The sequence below is a fragment of the Musca domestica genome, unplaced genomic scaffold (assembly GCF_030504385.1).
Source record: "Musca domestica strain aabys unplaced genomic scaffold, Musca_domestica.polishedcontigs.V.1.1 92, whole genome shotgun sequence".
NCBI classification, from domain to species: domain Eukaryota; kingdom Metazoa; phylum Arthropoda; class Insecta; order Diptera; family Muscidae; genus Musca; species Musca domestica.
In genome coordinates this window covers 1,183,717-1,206,482 of record NW_026712441.1, presented here as the reverse complement: position 1 = coordinate 1,206,482, position 22,766 = coordinate 1,183,717, and the positions used below count along the sequence as shown (strand labels likewise).

Here is a 22,766-nt window from a genome sequence, read left to right as displayed (position 1 = left end):
AATTTAGATTGGAGGTGGGACTGGGGTCAGAATAGAACCCTATTTCTTTTGGAGATGATTGCATGACATTTAGGGGTTGAAATGGACCAAATACTGAAAAATGTCGGATTTTGCAGTAGCTATACAGGTCGCAATTATAGACCAATCGACGCGGAATTTCGCATGTAGCTAGAGTTTAGGGCGAGGAAGAAGCCTACCAATTTGGGTGGTCATCGGATAATATTTAGCGGGTAAAATAGACCATATCTTTTGTGTTGAAAAAATTCAAAAATTTATATTAAACCGCGAATATTTTAAATCCCGGCGAAATCACAAAGCCATGACAAGGTTACTTCTGATCTTACATTGATGTAAACATCCATCAAATCGGATATATAGCAAAATATATGCCATATATATGTCTATCAAAGAAGATATGCTTGAAAGATCTCTTATATGTCGAGAACGGCTGAATTGATTTCGACAATTCTCATTAATTCAGAATGGCCTCATGGCAGGAAAGAAAAAACGTCTAAAAAAATCGCATAAAAATATCTCTCTAAAGATGAAAATATTGATTTTGTAAAATTTTCTCATATTTTTTTCAATTTTGTCATATTTTTGGCATATTTTCATTTTGAATTAAACATTTGGTAATATTTCTGCAGCTAACAAAACAAAGTAGTTAGGATATCAGGATATCATATACGGATCACATTTATGGCCCGATCCTTACAAAATTTTGCATGGGGATAAGATGAGGGTCAGAATAGAAGCCTACTCTTTTTGGATATGATCGCCATATATTTAAGGGTTGAAATGGACCAAAAAACTGCAAAATTGTCTGCAGGTCGTAATTATCGCCCGATCCTCACGCACATTTTAATGGGTGTTACCGGACATTACAAAAGCCAAGCAGTTTTGGATGGCCATCCAAAAATATTCAATGTGTGAAATAGTTTGCCAACTTTTGTAGTGGAAAGGCGCACTTCTGACTATTTCGTTAACGCTGATTTCGTTGAATAATATAGTCAAATGTCTGTATCTCATATAGATGCGTTTCAGTCAAAAACCAATAATAAATATTAATCTTTTGCCACTTCTGAGAGATTATAGGTCTTTGGGAAATATTGGTTCCAGATCTAGGAAGACCATTTACGTGCAACATCTACCAATAAGTTGGAAATGAGCAAATTAGTTTAAGTTGCTATTATTCGAAAATTAGAGAACGGAACCTGATGGTTTTTTTTTATTATTTGTCACAATATCTTGTGGAATTCTTTCGAGTATCTCGCCTATATAATCTGTATGGTTTATTATAGTGTTGTAGGGTATTCAACGGTCGGCCCCGCTCGACTGTAGCCTTTGCTTTCTTGTTTTTTTTTTTTATTTTAGCCACATTTTTCAAAGGAATTGTCTGAAATTCTACACAAGGACTTCTTTGTCAGTACTCTATTCCCTAGAAGAGAATTGTCTATACAGGTCCATGATATCGTATATCTTCCATATAACTGTACCTCCCGATAATATTTTGATGATTTTAGCCAACATTTTCAATGTAATTGTCTTAAAATCCACACAAGGGGTTCCTTCGGAGTACTTTATTCCCTAGAAGAGAATTGTCTACATAGGCCCACGTTTTAGTATAGCTTCCATATAACGCTACCCTTAGAATATTCGGTACTTCCAGGATTTTCGCGATATTACTCTCCTGAATTGCGTCAAATTTCGTATTTGAAGTTTGGAATCGTTACTATAGCCTACGACAAAAATTACTTATGCAGAAGTACATTTTCGTATAGTCCCCATATAACGGTTTTCATTAGAGCGATATTTTTCTAGGGAATTTTTCTTAAAATTGTTCAGGTTTCTTCCAAATGCCGGAGGGTTCAAAAAGTTCGACCCGGCCGAACTAAGCTGCTTTTTTACTTGTTGGCTCTACTTTTATAACATGTGGACTTTCCCTGTAATTATTTTCTGTGCTTTACAGTGAATTTTTCGTTGAAATCGCTTAAAAAGATGATGAAACACTAGAAAAACCATAAATAGTTAGACAGGATAAACTTTATTAAAAATATAAACTAAGAGTTACAATTTAATTTAAATTTGTTCGAAATGGAAGGAAAAGGAATAAAAATAGAACAAGGTTTGTGGAAAAGTTACAGATATTGACAAAGAAGGACAGAACAAAGAGAATTTTTAATGACACTGGGAAAAAAAGCCAATTTCGATAAGCATTTTGTTTAGAAAAATAATCGAAGCGAAAAATATATCTCTTTGAATTACCCATTCTCCTGGGCGTGCCGCCAAACTAATAATAAAACATCTCTAAAGAAGGCAAAGTTTGAGTTCTTCTCTGGCTCCAAACAATCTCCATTTTCTGCACATTTCGGGCTGTAGCAGACAAATGCAATTACCAGGAACAAAAGAATTCATTTTGCCTCTTTTGGGCCATTTCATGGACCGCAAACAGATGCCCCAGAAATGTCTCTCTTTTGAAAAATACTCAGTTAGTGAATTGAATATTTGTTGTCCAAATGTTGGCTCTGTGTAGTTAAAAACCAAGCCGTTGTTGGCAGCGAAATATTCGTTTTTACTATGAGCCACATTTTACACTTAATGGTGAATTTGCAGTTTCAGAGCATTTCTCTATCACAAAAATTGGCAATCGCAGACAGGTGGCAGTAGTCGCCAGCGATTCAAAGAAAGTATTTTTCGAAAAAGCTTAGCTTAGAAACTTAGAATATCGACAACTTCTGTAATTTCTCTCCGAGCCCATGTATTCATTGTGGGCAGCGGTGCAAATTCATGGGCTCTAGAATTTGCAGCTATGCCGAATGAATAACGAATCGAAATTAGAGAAGTTATTCAAATAAAACTTAAAATATTTTATAAAACTTAGAATAAAACTTAACCTAAATACACACATACACAAATAATGGATATCATAGAAAATTGCGATTATTATCCTAAACAAAATGCATAATTTTCGAGATTACTTTTTTCAAGTGACATATACTTAATATAAATCTTAAATTTTTAACTTAAAATCAAAACTATACTTAAGTCTAGACAAATAAATGAAATTAACAAGAAAAAATTCTATATAACAATTTTATAATTTGAATCTTTATACAATCAAGGAACAACGGATAAAGGGGGGTTTTATTTTATTCTATATTTTTTTTGGTTGAATTTGCATTCTCTTTCTTTGTTTCTTTCTTTCGTTTTTTGTGTACATCACAGCCAGCCAGTTGGTCGCCAATTATTGGCGAACATTCACTCGCATCGATCTTCCGATCAATTGAAACAATAGGCGAATTGTTGATTGTTGGCCGATGTATTACGATGATTGTTATACGCGTGCATTATCGTATCCATCGTACACTGATAGTTCGGATCATTCGGATCAGCGGTTGTCATCTTTTGGTATTTGGCAAATGCACCCGTACACTCTTCCATGATGTTGATGGCCGGTGTGCCAGAACCCTCATTTCCAATTGCATTGGTGTTGCTGCAAGTATCGTCAGTTCGGTTGGCATTGCTGGACACAATCACCTAGAAAGGAAGGTCAGACATTAATCGGAAATAAAATTAAGAATTTTATTTAAAAACTAGTAAAAAAACATTAAGTTCGGCCGGGCCAAACTTTTAACACCCTCCAACTTAGAGTAAAGGAAACATTAGGACCCATTGTGACCCAAAAATACCAATTTTTAGACAAATTCATGCGAAAATGTGGCAAAAATCATCAAAATTCCAAACAACGGGAGGTACCGCTATACGGAGCTATACAAAAACGTGGACCTATATCTACAATGTTTCGCCACAGGAGCTAGAACCCATTATGACTAACAAATAACAATTTTTAGACAAATCCGTGAAAAAATGTGGCAAAAATCATCGAAATACCGAATATTGGGAGGTACCGTTATATGGGAACTCTACCAAAACGAGGACCGATATATCTCATTTTCAATACCAACCATCCTAGGCGCAATACAAATTATTCTGCTAAATTTTGACGTTCTACGTCAAATATAGTGGGCCGTATCGTGATTTCAGCAGACAGACGGACGGACAGACATACATACATACGGACATCGCTAAATCGACATAGAATTTTATGCTGATTATGGATATATATACTTTATACTTTGAGGGTATAACAAGTAACAAAGCAGCTAAGTTCGCCCGGCCGAACTTTTAATCCCTCCATAATCTGGAAGGAACTAGAAAATAAAAAAAAAAAAAACTAGTAAAAAAGCCGTAAGTTCGACTGGCCGAGCTCCACCATTTGGAATGAATTTGGCAATTCTAACAATAAACTCTGTTAAAATCTTAAAAAATCCGAATGCAGCCGTTATATTAGTGTCTATACGAAGACGTGGACCTGCATAGGCAACATTTGCCATTAGCCATTACAATATTCAAATACGAAACTTAAAATAATGAGTGAATAATGTAGCTAAAATCAGCAAAATAGCGAATATAGGAAGGTACCATTATATGAGTGCTGAACCAAAACGTGGACCTGCACAGACAATTTTCTGTCATAGGCTGTAGGATCCATTACGAACTTCAAATACCAATTTTGAAACAATTCCGGTGAATAATGAGTTAAAATCATCAAAATATCGAATATCGCGAGGTGCCATTATATGGGAGCTATACCAAAACGTGGACCATTTTCAATACAAAAAGTCCTGCAGACATAACATTTGGGTAAAATCTTATCGACCTACTTCATTTCGTTCAAAAGCTAGAGTGATTTCCACAGACGGGCGGACATCGCTAAATCGACATAGAATTTAATGCTGATCAAGAATGTATATACTTTGTGGGGTCTAAAATGTATGTATACTCCATACTGTGGTGGAGGGTATGTAAATAATAATGTTCTGAAACATTTTCTTAATAAACAAGTAAGCAAAGGCTATAGTCGTGCGGGGCCGACTATGTGATACCCTACAACACTACAATATATTTCAAGCCTCCTTATGTCCAAATCCGTTTTGGAAGATTTCGCTTTTGAAATTATGCCACGGATCACTGCCCAGGTATTAACCTTAGCATATTGACGAGGGATATTTGCCCAATATTTACGCACTATGTGATACCCTACAACACTACAATATATTTCAAGCCTCCTTATGTCCAAATCCGTTTTGGAAGATTTCGCTTTTGAAATTATGCCACGGATCACTGCCCAGGTATTAACCGTAGCATATTGACGAGGGATATTTGCCCAATATTTACGCACTCCGTCGTGCAGTTAGTTTTTGTGGTTTATTATTATAATCCAATGGTCATCCAAAGTGCTAGAATTCTTCCCTGTCCCTAACTCTCTTCTCAGGCGTGTCGATTGAATATCGCCTGTAAGTAATGCTAGTATTTTTTCACACAAAATTAGTGGTCCATTCATGCGAAATTTCGTGTCCTTTGGTTTCTAATTGTGACCTTTATAACGGCTGAAAAATCAGGAAAATTTTTTGTTGTTGATCCATTTCAACCTCTAAATATGTTGCGGATATCTTTGGAAACAATAGGCCTAGCTCTTCTGAGCCTAACCCTACCCTTGTAAAAATTTCGTGAGGATCGGACGATAATTGCAATCTGTACAGAATAACCCCAACCTGTGTTGTAAGGTGAAAAAATATTACAAAATGTATTCTTCAATATTATAAGTCAAAAAAAAAAAATTGCATGCGATAAAAATTATGGAAAAAAATAGTGTCACAAAATACTACAAAATCTATATTAACATCATTATTTACACCTTTTTATGCGATTTTTTTAGATTTTATTCTTTTATTCCAAGAGGGCACTCTGAATTGACAAAATTTGTCAAAATCTGTCCAGCCATTCATGAGCTATATGCATTCTAGCTAACATCATTTGCCTTTGTATATAAACATTGTATATATTTCGCTATATATCCGATATATTTACTATCGGTATGTACGTAACGGTCAGAATTGACCTCTTCGTCTATTTGTGATTTCGCCAGGATTAAAAATATTCGCGGTTTAATGGAAAATTTGACTTTTATTTAACACAAATGTTATGGTCTACTTCACCCACTAAATATTATCCAATGACCATCAAAATTGGAAGACTTCTGCCCAGCCCTAAGCTCTAGCCCCATACTAACTTCGATTTTGATTGGTCTATAAATGCGACCTGTGGAGCAATTGCAAAATCAGCAAATTTTTCAGTTTTTGGTCCATTTCAACCCCTAAATATTATGGGATCATCTCCAAAAGAAATAGGGTTCTAGGAAGAGATAGGAAGATCCATATATACTTTTCTATGGGGGAAACCAATTTTTCGAGGTGTTACATAATTTTTGCCCCAATCAAACTTATAATACCCCCAACACATAGTGTTGTAGGGTATAAAAATATGAATAAATAAAGATATATCAAAATTCAGAACGTTATCTCTATCCATTTACCCAATACCAAATTTAGTACTATTTAGTACTATTTAGTATTTTTCGTACAGTTATAGTACACATTTCCGAATCAACCTCCATATGTTCGGTGACCCTAAGTACCAACAACACAATACAACACTATATGTTAACCCAATGCAAATTGCACCAAATACAGTACTATGTAGTACTTTTCGTGTCCTTGTAGTACACATTTCCAAAACAACCTAGAGAGGTGGTTTTGGTACAATGCGGTTTTGGGTGACTGGATAAAAGTGGAATGTTGAAATTTAATATATTTATTTTACTAGTATATAAATGAAATTTAGTATTATATATATAAAATTACGAAAAGTGCTTACCCGTAATTTGGCCTTGGTTTCATCTAAATTATCACCAACATCGACATTACCGCCGGCGCCATTGCACAGACTCGAATTATCGTCATTTTTCGGTGTCAACGGTTCATAGACTTCTGAGTTCGGTGACATTGCACTAGATGGCTCCACTGTGGTCACACCCGAAGGATTACTCCCCGCTGTGGGTGGCATGCGCATATAGTACGGGTTGTTGAAATTATAATCCGGATCTTCTTTGATGACCGCGGCATGAGGTTTATGTTCCATCTGAAATTGATGGGGATGCGGACTGTGATATTGTTGTTGATGTTGGCTGTGATGGTGCTGCAGGCTTGAGGGTGGTGGTGGTGGGGGATAATACTGGCCCCCGGTAGCACCTGCACTACAACCATATGGATGAGTGAGAGTGGCATGATGTGGTGGCTGGTGATGATGATGGTGCGTCGAATGATGATTATTGTAATAGTAGGGATTGAACGCTGGCTCGCTGTAATGATCCATGAGATTTGTTGTGGGTGTGGTGGGCGTCGGTGATGGTGTCAATGGGTTAGGTGTTGAGCCGCCATTACCGTTTATACTCAACGACTGTAAGCTGGGCGGTCCACCTGACGAAGAGGAGGAAGATGTCGAACCGTTGCTATTGTTACTGCCACAGCTGCTGGCACTACCCTGGGGCTCCGATTTGATTGTAGTCGAAAGTGATGGTGACAGGGGCATACCGTCACATGAAAATTCCTTCTGTTGATCCGATTGAATTTTGTGACGTCGTCTGCGATTTTTGAACCAAATCTTGACCTGAGCTGTACCCAAAGTTAGCTTCGCTGAAAGTTCAGCCAGCCGTGATGATGTCAGATATCGGCCTTGAAGGAAATGTTGTTCCAATTCGGCAATCTGAGCACTGGTAAATGTTGTACGGGTGCGTCGTGGACGACGCATAACCAGTGAATCGGAGAGATCATCTTAAAAAGACAAACAAACAAGCAAATGTTAAAAAAGCACAAGAAAATTCCAAGAAAAATATAAAATGTCTCACCTGGTTTGGGAAGTTGGTTAGGAATGTATGGACGTATATAGTTGTAGTTGATTGCACCAGTACGTTCGTCAAATAGCTGAAATTATAAAATTAAGAAAAGATTTAAAAATTGGAGAAGAATATAATTAAAGTCTCTGGCTAAAATAACTTGTATGCCAAGTACATACTAGGACGAAGTCCGTTTCAGGACATTTGGAGTCGATCTAAAATATCCGTCCGGATGTCTTGTGGGCTTGTGCGCACGATAACACTATACGATTTAGTCCAAACATGATCCAACAATCCTTGATCGAGTTCTTAGATGGAAAATCACTCACAAAATGTAAAAATTTTAAAGAAAATAATATGCCCCATTTTTTACCAACCATAGATATGGAACTAATCTATGGAAACCACTCCTTCTAGAACCTCCTCCTAGAACCTCCGACTTTGATCACATATCCTTTGGAGTAGTTAAATGTTGGGAGTATCGACCAAATATTAAATACAATTTTGGTTTTTAGTTCCCCAGAGAGTCTGGTACTACTGCAACCAAAGACTATAGATGCAAATACGAAAACAAGTATACAAACAATTAAGAAATGTTCAGTTTTGCAAAGATATAGTACTCTGGGCCGAAAAACAAAAATCTCCCTTTTGAGGATAAATTGGGAAACAATACAAAATTACAATACACGAAGTTTAAAAAGATACATATATACATACATAGCGTGTTTGGCGCATCAAATAAACATAAACGGTCGAAATATATATTGTAGCTATATCCAAATCAGAACCGATTGCAAATTTAGCTAATTTATTTTTGTATCGATTTTCGTTACACATTCTAAATTTTGAAACTGTATCTATAACCGGTCAATGGATATGTGCATTCAAAAACTAAATTTTCTAAGGATACCTCCGATTCTTACGCTATATATCAAGTTCCAAGTAGAATTTTTAAAATTTATAATACCTATTTACTTTCAGGTGAAGCTGTATTATATATGGAAAATTTCAGGAAAATCTGTTCGGCAGTTTTTGAGTCCATAAATTACAAACAAACAAACTTGCAAACATTTTCCTCTTTTATGGATACTAGCTGAACCCGGTGCGCTTCTCAACCCCTTTTAATTTTATATGCATTCAAAATTTTATATACAGATATTTATTGGTTTAAAACAAAAAAAAAAAAAAAAAAAAAAAAACATATTCAAAAATTTAAACAAGTAAGCAAGGCTATAGTCGTACGGTGCCTACCATGTGATACCCTACAACACTACAACATGTTAGAAGCCCCTTATGTCCAAATCCATTTTGGAAGATTTTGCTTTTGAAATAATGTCATGGAGCACTGCACAGATATTACCAGGGACATTTGCCCAATATTTACGCAGTCCGTCGTGCTGTTATAATTCAATGGTCACCCAAAATGCAAGAATTCTTCCATGTCCTTAACAATTAACAATCTAGAAGGAGTGGGTTCCATAGATTAGTTCCATATCTATGGTTGGTAAAAATAGGGCACATTATTTTCTTTAAAAATTTTTACATTTTGTGAGTGATTTTTGTGTGATCAGGAAATTTTTTCTCTTTGAAAACAATAGGCCTAGCCTTTCTAAGCCTAACCCTACTCCCATCCAAAGTTTCGTAAGGATAGGACGATAATTGCAACATGTATATAATATCCTCAATAAAATAATATATATTCTTTTCGCTATACTGTACCTACTATGCTATATATCCGATTTCTTGGCTATCAGCATCACTTTAGTGGTCAGAAGGGACCTTTTTTTAATGTATTTGTGATTTGGCTGGAATTAAAAATATTCGCGCTTTAGTGGAATTTTTCCTATTTTCTTAATTGAAGAGTACAGGTCTATTTTACCCGCTAAATATTGTCAGATGTCCGCCCGAATTGGTAGGCTTTTGCCCTACCTCCATGCAAATTTCCAAGTCGATTGCTTCATAATTAATGGGATTAAGGATATATATGGGAGCTATATCCAAAACTGAACCGAACTTGATAACATTTGGCCGAGGTATTTCCGAGGTTTATAAAATATCTGGTACCAAATATCATTGTTGAATGCATATTACGAATGTGAGGAACTTAAACAACAAATCGGATGAAAGATATATATGGGAGCTATAGCCATATCTAAACCGATTTTCTCCAAATGTTATGTACTTCTTTCTAGACTGAATTCGGTCGGATGTACCAAATGTACCAGGACTTTTTGACAAATATTGGCCATTTGGTGCACAATTAACCCGAAATCGGTTGAAGATATATATGGAACCTATATCCAAATCTGAAGCGATCTTTGTAACATTTGGCAGAGGTATTTCGGAGCTCTATAAAATATCTGGTATCAAATACCATAGTTCTCGAATGCATATTACGAACTTGAGGGACTTAAACGCCAAATCAGATGAAATATATATATGTGGGAGCTATATCTATATCTGAACCCATTTTCACCAAATTTAATGTTCTTGCTTCTAGACTGAACTCTTTCGGATATGCCAAAATTCAGTCCATTAGCCATTTGGTGCACAATAAACCTGATATCTGATAAAGAAATATGGGAGCTATATCCTAATATATACCGATCTCGACAGAGTTATTTTCGAGCAGTATCTGATGTCCGGTACCAACTATTATTGTTGTGAAGTGCACATTACGCACGTGTGGGACTTAAAACCCCAAATCGGATGAAACATATATATGAGAGCTATGGCTTTATCTGAACCGATTTTCATCAAATTTGATTTACCTGCTTCCAGACTGGATTCGGTGGAATGTACCAAAATACAGGTAATTTTGGCTTATATTAGCCAATTAACCTGAAATCGGTTGAAGATATATGGGAGCTGTATCTAAATATAATTCGATTATCACCAATTTCAATAGGGTTCGTCCTTGGGCCAAACAAATATTGTTTTCAAAACTTCATCTCAATCGGATAATAAATGCGACCAGCATTTTTGTTCACAATAATACATGGAGGGACGGACGGACTGACACGCATAAATCGACTCTGAAAGTAATTCTATGAAGATACTCAAAAGAGTTATGGGTCTATCTCGCTTCCGTTCCAGCCTTATACGTTATATATACTCCAGTTATAAACTAATCCAAATTTAGTTCCATTTGGTACAGTTCGCACACTTAATACATATTTTCAAAACCACCTTCATATATCAAACTTATAGCCTGTTCACAGATCTTTTGTTTAAGGCTACCCAGACAATCATGTTTTATTTCACTTCATTTACTTTTTTCGTCTGAGCTTTTACATGTTATCCAAAAATATGGTTAATGTTTCCAAAAATAAAATTTATTTATTTATTTTTTTAAATTATTACGTCCGTTGGTTTTAGACGTGGCGTGTCGGTGCCCGAACATAATCCTCACAGACATAAACCCCATTGCAACTATGGGGATTATGCCCGGTTTGTTTTTGGTATGACCTTTTGCTGTGTGGAATACTTACAAAAATAATTAATTTTAGAAACCTTTGATTCGCGGGAGCCGGTGCAGGACACGTTCAGATGAGAAGATGTCAAGCCCCGGCCAAAGGCCGGCTACTTACAAAAATTATGAAATTTTGGGTGCAAGAAAAACTCATTTTTTTGGTAATTTTTTTTTTTTTTTTTTTTGGAAATTAGCGGACATAAATCCCATAATAATGGATATGTCCGAAGACTTTCCCTCTGGATATGTTTGGCACCGGCTATCGCGAATCAAAGATTTCTAGAATTAATTATTTTTGTGAGTAGTCCACACAGCAAATGGTCATACTTTATTATTTGGATTATAGGGATTATCACCGAAAAAAGGTCATAATCCCCAAAATTGCAATGGGGATTGAGACCGTGGGGATTATGTCCGGGTGCCGGTTTTGAATTTTCCATTTCAAATAAAAATGTAAATGGGGGTGGCGGAAATATCAACCTAATCCGCCAAACGTTAGGTGATGCCACAAACCTCGAAATATTAGTTCTACACCCACGATTTTACATATGTATCTACCTATATCTCTGGGTCGATTTAGCTATATATGTCCGTCTGCCACTTTTTTATTTGTAGTCACGCTACACGTCACAACTATGACGCAAACCTCAGAATACATACCTATAGGACTTGCAATGGACCAACAAGAGATTTTTCCGATTTTGTAGTCTTTCAGGTCAATTTTCGCCTAATTTTGCGTGGGGTTAGACTTGAGACCAGAGAAGAAGCGCACCTATTAGGATCGACACAGCGGATGAAATAGACCATACCTTTTGTGTGAAATATCAATTTTCAAACACAATATTTTACTTTTCTCAAATTTTGTGAATGAACGATTGATATTTTTTGATTGTCTACTTTGGCATTTCGTTTTGTTTGTGTTGGAGTTAGGTGATCCAAAATTTTGCCTATAAAAAAAAACTCTTTTTATTTATTTACGTACGGAAACCAAAAATTCTATTTGTCTGCCATTTGCCTTACAATTGGAAGAAAAATAAGTTTGGTGAACGGGCTATTTGTTTCCAACCCTGATTCCAAAACCCCTATGGCACATTTATACTGCACTCGATTAGTGACTCTCATTGCAAATTTCATTCTAGCTCATTCCGTTTGTCCAATACAATACGTACGAATTTTCATAAAACCAGCCTTATCAGACTCCTACGCACCAAGACCGGCTCTTGTGCAAAATTTCAATATTCCAGCTTCAGCCTTTTTAGTACTTTTTGTGCACCTGTAGTTGGAATTTCTAATGGTAAATCGATCTTACGCTGATTCCAAATTTCAGAATTCTTTGTCAAACTTAGATCTAGTTCGGAGATAGGCAATATCGGTCCACTCCTTCTGATACCTCCCCCACAAAAGGTCGAACTTTTCAAAAAAATATTTTTTTTGCACAGAAAGAGAAAGGATAATCCGATTTTGCCCCAACTTTGCAAATCTTAATATTTGCGTCAGTGCTAGATGAGGTGTGAAAATGGACAATATCGGTCCACACCATCAAGTACCTCCCGCACAAAGGGTCAACATTTTGAATAATAACAACTCTTATAAAATGCAATGTTAGAGTCCGATTGTCTTCAAAATTTCACATATCCCAATAATTTTATTAGCTCAATGTCTGGTGTTAAGATGGAATATATCGGTCCACTCACCCTGGTACCTCCCCCACAAATGGTCGCAATTTTCAAAAATATATATTTTTTGCACAGAAAGAGAAAGGACAATGCGATTTTGCTCCAACTTTGCAAATCTTAATATTTGCGTTAGTGCTAGGTCAGGTGTGAAAATGGACAATATCGGTCCACAACATCAAGTACCTCCCGCACAAAGGGTCAAAATTTTGAATAATGACAACTCTTATAAAATGAGATGTTAGAGTCCGATTGTCTTAAAAATTTCACACATCCCAATAATTTTATTAGCTCAATGTCTGGTATTAAGATGGAATATATCGGTCCACTCACCCTGGTACATCCCCCACAAATGGTCGAAATTTTGCTAGGTCAGGTGTGAAAACGGATAATATCGGCCCACTTACAACTGTCACAAAATGTGATGTAAGAGTCCGATTGTCTTCAAATTTTACACATGCCAATATTTATGTTAACCCAAGGTCTGGTGTTAAGATGGAATATATCGGCCCACTCTTTCTGGTACCTCCCCCACAAAAGGTCGAAATTTTCAAAAAATATATTTTTGCACAGAAAGAGAAAGGACAATCCGATTTTGCTTCAACTTTGCAAATCCTAATATTTGCGTCAGTTCTAGGTCAGGTGTAGAAATGGATAGTATCGGTCCACTCTATCAAGTGCCTCCCCCAAAAAAGTGTAAAAATTTTGAATAATTACAACTCTTATAAAATGTGATGTAAGAGTGCGATTGCATTCAAATTTCACATCCGAGACCGATTGTTATCAAATTTCACACATCCTACTATTTTTATGAAACTTAGATCTGGTAGTAAGACAGAATATATCGGTCCACTCCTTCTAGTACCTCCCCCACAAACGCTCAACAATTTGAATATCCATGAAGTTCATAAAATCGAAGTCAACATCCGATTCCAGACATGGCACATCTCAATATTTCCATCAACACAAGATATGTTAAAAAGATGGTAGAGTTCGGACCATTTATTTTGCTTCCTGCTCCACATAGGTTTCAAGTTTTCGAAAAACAAATCGCTCAAAGAAAGCGAAATAAGCATTCAACACTCTTCAAATTTCACACATACAAACATTTTTGCTAATACAATATCTGTCTTTTGGTAACTGACCCACAAAGGGTCACAATTTTCAATACTTTTATCTGTTATAACAACATGTCAACGATTCTTTACAACAAGCTATATCTATATATTTCTTTCAACCAGAAACCTGCGATGAATATAGAATTTATGATTTCGCATAAAATTGAATAAAAATGTTCGATTGCCTTGTAATTTTGTAAATACCAGTAGTTTTATCTGTATTAGATGAAGTGTGAAAATGGAATACCTCTATCAACTATATCTGGTACCTCAGGCACATATTAACATTTTCATAAAATGATCACACATCTCATATAAAGTGAAGGAAGTAGTCGATATAGTCCAAACCTGGCACATCATAATATTTATAATATATTTATTTAGGTCCGATGCGAAATGGACAATATTGGTCCATTTCTTCGGAATCTACTCCATAGAGGGTCAACAATTTGGATAATAATAACACAAGTTAAAATACATTTATATAATCGAACATCTGCTGAGAGTACACAAATGTGGGCAAAAGCGACTGATACTCTTTAACTTGTTTTCGTAGATTTTCGTATAAAAATTCCATGTTTCAAAATTTCGTCGGTGAAGAAAAATTACAAGAAAAGAATTGGGGTGCATATTAGATACCTACCAAATCAAATGGATTCCGAAATTGTGGTGGCAACTGCAACTGTGGATGGGGATGAGGATGCGCATGTGGATGCGGGTGTGGATGATAGAAATTCTGATCAGGTGGCGGTTGCGCCATTTTTATGTTTGTAACTATCACTCTCTCGATATCGTATTTTTCTATGAGTCTTTCTTATTGGATTTTTTTGTTACAAGTTTTGAATGTAAACCAAGAATATTTTATAAATTTTTGCACACTCTAAAAGGAACAGCACAAAGTTTAATTTATGATTACGTTTTAAACTTTTATCAATCCCTGTTTACATATTCAAAAATAAGCAAATTATTTCACTTTTTTTTTTAAACTATTTGAAATAAACACAAACAAACAGAAAGAGAGGGCAATTAATTGACGCGATTCCAACTGAGCTGGCTGGGTGTAAAAGAAAAACGAAGATCAATTCAATTCTCAGCCTATTGTTTCTTTATATTTAAATTTTCGCGATTTTTATTCAATTCTCTTGTTCTTTCTCTGTTTGTCGTTTTTTTGCGTTTATTGAATGTTACAGCGATGGAATCGATCAATACCTTTCACCTAACCCATTGTGTTAGGTTAGAGTGAGTCGATTAAGTCAAGCTGCCGTTAATAGAGACAAAATGTCACTGCACCGATAAAAATAAGTGTGAAAAGGGAATCTGTGATAATTATGTACGCGAAGAAGTAGAATACATACACACTTGGGAGTTGTGCTAATCTTTTGTCAAAGTATATTGAGCAGGGTCTGGATGTTAATGTTTTATTTAAAGCTTTGCAATTTGCTTTTTAATTGTGCAATGTGTTGTGTTACATTCATCAGTATTTTCGAACCGCATAAAATTCTAAAATTTGGCACATATTGAATATTCAATATTGCTCTAGGCAGTTATAGCTCCTTTACAACAATTTTACATCCACAAAAAGATTGTTTATTTATATAGAAAATTTTACACTAACTTAATTAAATGTTTCATTCTGTTTGCAAAACCTCAATAAAATTCATCGGAGACCCTGATAAGCATTAAAATTCCTAAAAATAACTGTAATTTTGTGGTTTGATTCACAAAGAACTTAAACCGTTCCTGCTACAAATTCAGTTCGTAGTATTTTGTAACTTTTTAAACTTTTGTACCCATTAAAACGTATTCAACATTTCAATGTTATATGTAATTTTAATAATGATGTCGTAAGTTTTTCACCTTTTTATAACATTTTAAAGTTCTAAGTGATATTTTATTGCACTGTAGTGGTAGTTTGTACAATTTAGTAAAAAAAACCGTCTATCTTCGCCAACTGCATCAAGAGTGGCGCTCAGGCCCAGATCTAGATTTTACCAGTCGCATATTAACAACGTTATACCTTAGTATCCTTAATGAAAGCATTTCGAAAAAAATTGTCTAAACTCATTTCTCGTTAAAAATATCAAAATTAAAGCTTTTATCAATCGCCTAATAAAATGTTAACTTAATGTACAAATTTCCAAAATTATTAATTATATACTCTGTACTCTTAAATTTTATAGTTCTGGCTTTTTTTACACCTGCACCAAGAATCACCCTCATGCTAAATTTCATCACCAAGGGCGACCTTTATATTCTAGGTCTTTCAAAACCCTTAACAAGTAAAAAAGCAGTAAGATCGGCTAGGCCGAACTTTGAATACCTCCACCATTTGAAACGAATTAGAATATTTTCCAAAAAAATAAAATCCATTGAAAATTCTTTTAAAATCTTTAAAATACCTAATATCGGAAGGTGCCGTTATATGGGCGGATGTACGATATTGTGGAACTATATAGACAAATCTATGTCTGGGGTAAAATACTCACAAGGAACTCCTTGTGTGGATTTTCAGATAATTCCATTGGGAAATGTGGCTAAAATCATCAAAATCCCGAATCTCGGGGGTACCGTTATATGGGGGATATACGATTTTGTGGACCTATATAGACAAATACCTTTCAGGGGTTAAAGTGCTCACAAAGAAATCCTTGTGTGAATTTTCAGAGAATACCATTGGAATATATAGCTAAAATAATCAAAATACCGAATAACGGGGGTACCGTTATATGGGGGATATACGATATCGTGGACCTATATAGACAACTCTATTTCAGGGAGTAAAGTACTCACAAAAACCCCTTGTGTGGATTATCATACAATTCCGTTGAAAAATGTGGGTAAAATCATCAAAATACCGAATATCGGGGGGTGCCGTTATATGGGGGATATACGATATCGTGGACCTATATAGACAATTCTCTTTCAGGGGGTGAAATACTCATAAGAGACTCCTTGTGTGGAATTTCAGACAATTCAATTGAAAAATGTGGCTAAAATCATCAAAATACCGAATATCGGGGGGTACCGTTGTATGGGGGTTATTCGATATCGTGGACCTATATAGATAAATCTCTTTCAAGGGATGAAGTAATCACAAGTAACTCCTTGTGTGGATTTTCGGACCATTCCATTAGAAAATGTGGCTATAATCATCAAAATACCGAATTATGGGGGCTATACGATATCGTCGACCTATATAGATGATTCTATCCCGAGATATTAAGTACCCATAAGGAACTCCTTATGTGGATTTTCAGACAATTCAGTTGAGATGTGGGTAAAATCATCAAAATACCGAAAATCGGGGGGTACCGTTATATGGGAGCTATACGATATCGTGGACCGATATAGCCCATCTTCGAACTTAACCTGCCTGCAGACAAAAGAGAGATCTGTGCAAAATTTTAGCTTCCTATCTTAATTCGCTTTGACTGTAGCGTGATTACAACAGACGGACAGTCGGACGGGCGGGCTAAATCGTCTTAGAATTTTACGCTGATCAAGAATATATATACTTTGTTGGGTCTGAAATGATTATTTCGACGAGTTACAAACGGAATGACGAACTTAATATACCCTCCATACTATGTATGGTGGAGAGTATAATAAAAATGTTGACCATTGTACTACATTTGATGTCCTTGGATTATGAATTTCCAATGTTGTACCTATTCCTACATTTAGGTACATCTCGTACTCTTGAAGATCGAATTACCAAAAACGAAGGGTTGTTTTCTAATTCTTTGCAGGAGGATCACAAAATATTTTTTTTCATTTTCGTATTATTTGTAATTTTATTATTATTACCAACTGAATCAAGAGTGGCGCTCAGGCCAAGATCTCGATTTTACCAGTCGCATAAAAACAACGTTATACATTTGGGTAATCTTCGTATCCATAATGAAAGCATTTCGAAAAAATCGTCTTTTGTACTATTAGTAATTTTTCTACTCTTAAGTTTTATAATTCCGGCTTTTTTACACCTGCGCCATGACCAATCGCTCAATAGCAATATTGTAACTTCTGGTACTTAAAGTGGAAGTTTTAAAGAATGCCGCTCTATTTTAGCCTACGTTTAAAATTTCAAAATCAAAGCTCTTATCAAAGCTCTTATAAGATTATTATACCTTTTATAACTTTCGCACCCGCGCCAAAACGGCGACCTTTATATTCTTGGTCTTTCAAAACAATACAATGTTGAACATTTTAATACATTTTATGCCCTTGGATTATCTTAACGAGCGCTTAATAGCAATGTATAAATATTTCATACTCTAAGTATACCCTTGAAGAATGCTTTTTCAAAAATCCCTCCTTATATAACCCCATCTTTTACCAATCGCTTAGTTACAGTGTCGTCAATTTGTATACCTGTGGTACAGCGTATTATGTTTTTGTTGGTAAATGACAAAAGGAAACGAGATGGATCCATATTTCCATTTTTGTCCGCTTATGCACAAATTTCCTTGCGGTCCAATAACTTGCTTTTGTGGTCGTAATTCAATACGTATTTCTTTGTTAAAATCTGTTAATAATCTTAATGTAATGTAATATTCGTCTCAATGTAACGCTTTTCCTCAGGGCACTTTTGATTTTTACACATTTAATTAACGTGACATTTATGATTACTACAATAATCTGCATTTTTCTCCAAGCGTGAAAAATTATAACTAAACTCCATTTCGATGTTTCCTGCCTTACCACAGCACTTTTGATAATGCAGTGCGTTGAGACGGTACTACCACAAATCATTTTTTACACTTTTCCTCGCCTTGCACCATGCTTATATCATTATCTACTCACCGCCAGGTGGTGCAAATGTTATTTAAGATTTATCGTCCAACTTTCAAATTTATTCCACATGTCCTATAGATTTAATATAGTTAACAGATGTTAAATCAAATAATTTCGGCGAATATAAACTTTTGAAATCTTTTATTGCTATTTGATGTTTCTAAGAAGAAAAAAAAATACAAAAACATCCTTACTGACTTGCAATTTTGCAAATGGAATATTGCAACAACAACCATATATTTTAAACGGCAACTTTTTGTAAATATATCACCATTAAATCTTTATTGTCAAGATTTTTTTGCTCTAAAAATACCTGATCTTAATTAGAGGCCAGATTTTCTAGGATGACAAGTCGGTTGCCTAGTATCATCCTTTTTCGTATAGCAAAAATAATCATCGATGAGCTAGATGATTTAACATTGATATGCCCAACCAAAGCAAACACAAATGTTCACTTTAGTACATAAATTTTGACTGTTATTTTCATAAAACCATTGTACCAAGATACATGATTTTGTTCTGAGATTAATTGTGAAATTTGGAATAGAAAATCACTTCTTTTGACATTTTCTGTTTACACTAAATTTAATGTTACTGTCAGGCGTTAACAGAAAACAGTCCGTGGAAAAATGGATCAAAAATTAGAAAATATTTTCGGATTTTTGTTGTTTTCATTGAATCAAAAATTTTTTTATATGCAATGGAAATAGAGATTTCTTTTCTTTGGTAACTTATTTAAAAATTTATTAAGGAATATTATTTTATCTTTATAGGATGACATATCCTTCTAAAATCATGTTTTTCCCATAAAATCACATAAAGTACGGGTTTAAAATTTGTTATTAACATATATGAATTTCTGGCGCATAGGTAAGATTTAGACTCTTCATCGACGTCTTCAAAAACCTATGGTAGAATTTAATAACAAATAATTTTGTAGAATATTTTGACCTGCTACGATACCGTTTAAAGGGAGTTATGAACAATATTTTCTAAAAAGACACCTTTGTTAACTTGCATGAAGGTTAAATTCCCAAACGCTCACGCCGATACACATGTCTACTTCGGTATTTTGACGATTTAAGTCACATTTTCTTACGAATTTTAGTAAAATGTGATATTTGTAGTTTGGGTTCTAGCTCTGGTGGCAGAAGATTATATATAGGACCATATAACGGAACCTCCCGATATTACGTATTTTAAACATTTTGGTCATATTTGTTCACTAATTTTTTTTTTTGGAATTAATGTATCATTGTCTATATATATAATACCCCCATATAAATGTATAAATTTTACGATTTAGGCCACATTTTCTGTCGATTGTGTTTTAAAATCGGTATATCATAAACGGTTCTTCAATCTGTGTCAAAACATTGTCCATATTGGCCCAAGATTTCCCTTTTCCTATACCCACCGATATTTTGATGATCGTAGCCAAATATTTCTACGATGTTTGAATTCGCTATTTATTTGGCAATAGATAAAAATCCTTGTTAAAGAATGTTCCCGTTTAATATGAACCCCATATAACGGTTCCACCCAATTTATTGTATTTTGAAACTTCAAACCATCTAATCTATTCCCAGATTAAAGAGTAACACGGTTGAATTCAACTACTTTTATTTAAAAAAAATGTATTTTACTTACTTTAAAGTTTGGCCCGGCAGAACATAGGTGCTTTTTTACTTCTTTCTGTTCCAAAAAATTGCACAAAGACCTAAAAACCTTTACCATGTATGATTATAAATAGGACTTCAATTTAAGAAAACCAGTGAGGAAAAGTCAAAAGTCGGACGGGCCGTAACAAAAAATGTATTTCAAGTAGATCATACCACCTATCAACATTTGGCTTTAGAGCAGTTATGGCTTGGATTCAGAGGGAACTAGTATATGGGAGGCATATCCAAGTCAGAATCAATTTTCACTAAATTTGACGGAGGCATTTTAATCTTTTATACCAAATAACATTGCTATAGAGTGCATGATATCACTTGGAGAAGGATTATATTAAAAACAAATATATCGGAACAAATATATGGGATTGCACACAATGGAAACGTACATCCCGAAATTCACACCATTTGGGCTGATATTATCCATTATTTGTACAATAAATTTGAAATCGGATTAAGGATATATTGGAGGTACATCCAAATTTTAACAGTTCTCGATAAAATTTTAAAATTGTTGTCGAATGCATAATACGAATGTGAGGGACTTAAACACAAAATCAGATGAAATATATATATGGGAGCCATAGCTATATCTGAACCGATTTTCTCCTAATTTAATATACTTGCTTCTAGACTGAATCCGGTCAGATATGCCAAAATTGAGGTCATCTGAATTTATATTTATCATTTGGTACACAATTAACCCGAAAACGGGTGAAGATATATAAGGGACCTCTTTCCAAATCTGAACCGATTCTGTTAAAATTTGACAGAGGTATTTGATATCCAATTCACAGAGGTATCTGATGTCCAGTGCCAAATATCATTCTTGTGCAGTACATATTACGCATGTGAGGGACTTAACACCCCAAATCGGAGGAAACATATATATGGGAGCTATAGCTATGTCTAAACCGATTTTCTCCAAATTTGATTTACTTGCTTTTACCAAAAAATAGGTCATTTGGACTTATATTGGCTATTTGGTGGACAATAACCCGAAATCGGTTGAAGATATATGGGAGCTATATCTAAATCTGATCCGATTATCACAATAGAGTTCGTCCTTGGTCCAAACAAATATTGTTTACAAAACTTCATCTCAATCGGATAATAAATGCGGCCTGCATTTTGTTCACAAGAATACATGGACGGACTGACATATCTAAATCGACTCAGAAAGTAGTTGAGGGTCTATCTCGCTTCCTTCTCGATGTTACAAACAAATGCACAAAGACATAATACCCTTACCACTATGTGGTGTAGAGTATAAATAGCTCGTCTTCGAATCCGTAACTCTGGCTCAAAGTTTATTACACCCTACACCACAAGGTGGTCTGGATATTATGTCTTTGTGCATTTGTTTGTAACAGGCAAAAGGAAACGAGATAGACCCTTAGTTCCTTTTTATAATCTGCATAGAATCATATTCTGAGTCGATTTATGCATGTCCGTCCGTCCGTCCATGTATTTTTGTGAACAAAGTACAGTTCGCATTTATTACCCGATCCAGATGAAATTTTGCACAGATCATTTGTTTGGCCCAAGGACGAACCCTATTGAAATTGAAGATAATCGGTAAAAATTTAGATATAGCTCCCATATATATCTTCGTCCGATTTGCCTTTTATTGTGCACCAAACGTGTAATATCAGCCCGAATAGTATGGAATTTTTCACGTACGTATCACATTGGACCTGAAAATAAGAATGCCAAATTTGATCGAAATCGGTTCAGATATAGCTATAGCTCCCATATATATTGTTCATCCGATTTGTTATTTTTGTCCTCCGTAGCCGTAATATACACTCTGTAGCAACAATATTTGGGGAAATATATCAAATACAGCTCAGAAATATCTTTGCTAAATTTTATCGAGATCGGTTCAGATTTGGATATAGCTCCCATATATAACTTCGTCCGATTTACCTTTTATTGTGCACCAAACGTCTAATATTTGCCCAAATGGGATGGAATTTGGCACATACGACCGAATTAAGTCTAGAAGCTAGTATGCCAAATTTGGTGAAGATCGGCTCAGATATAGCTATAGCTCCCATACATATTGTTCATCCGATTTATTATATATGTGACCCACAGCCGTAATATGCACTCCGTAACAACGATATTTGTACGTAAGAGTTTACAGCTCAGAAATATCTTTGCAAAATTTTATTAAGATTAGTTCAGATTAATGGGCAATACAAGTCAGAATTTAAAAGATACAAATGCTTCGGC

At 35.1% G+C, this 22,766-nt stretch overlaps 1 protein-coding gene across 1 annotated transcript; it reads right to left on the bottom strand.

Moving 5' to 3' along the window:
• Nucleotides 1-2,025: 2,025 nt before the first annotated feature.
• Nucleotides 2,026-15,287, bottom strand: LOC131807013 (homeotic protein bicoid-like). The gene is made up of 5 exons (XM_059132036.1): nucleotides 15,268-15,287; nucleotides 14,702-14,938; nucleotides 7,808-7,883; nucleotides 6,778-7,733; nucleotides 2,026-3,537 (listed from the first exon to the last, which is right to left on the bottom strand). Exons 2-5 carry the CDS (start codon nucleotides 14,816-14,818, stop codon nucleotides 3,280-3,282), a joined length of 1,407 nt encoding a protein of 468 aa, XP_058988019.1. The 5' UTR covers nucleotides 14,819-14,938; nucleotides 15,268-15,287; the 3' UTR covers nucleotides 2,026-3,279.
• Nucleotides 15,288-22,766: the final 7,479 nt, after the last annotated feature.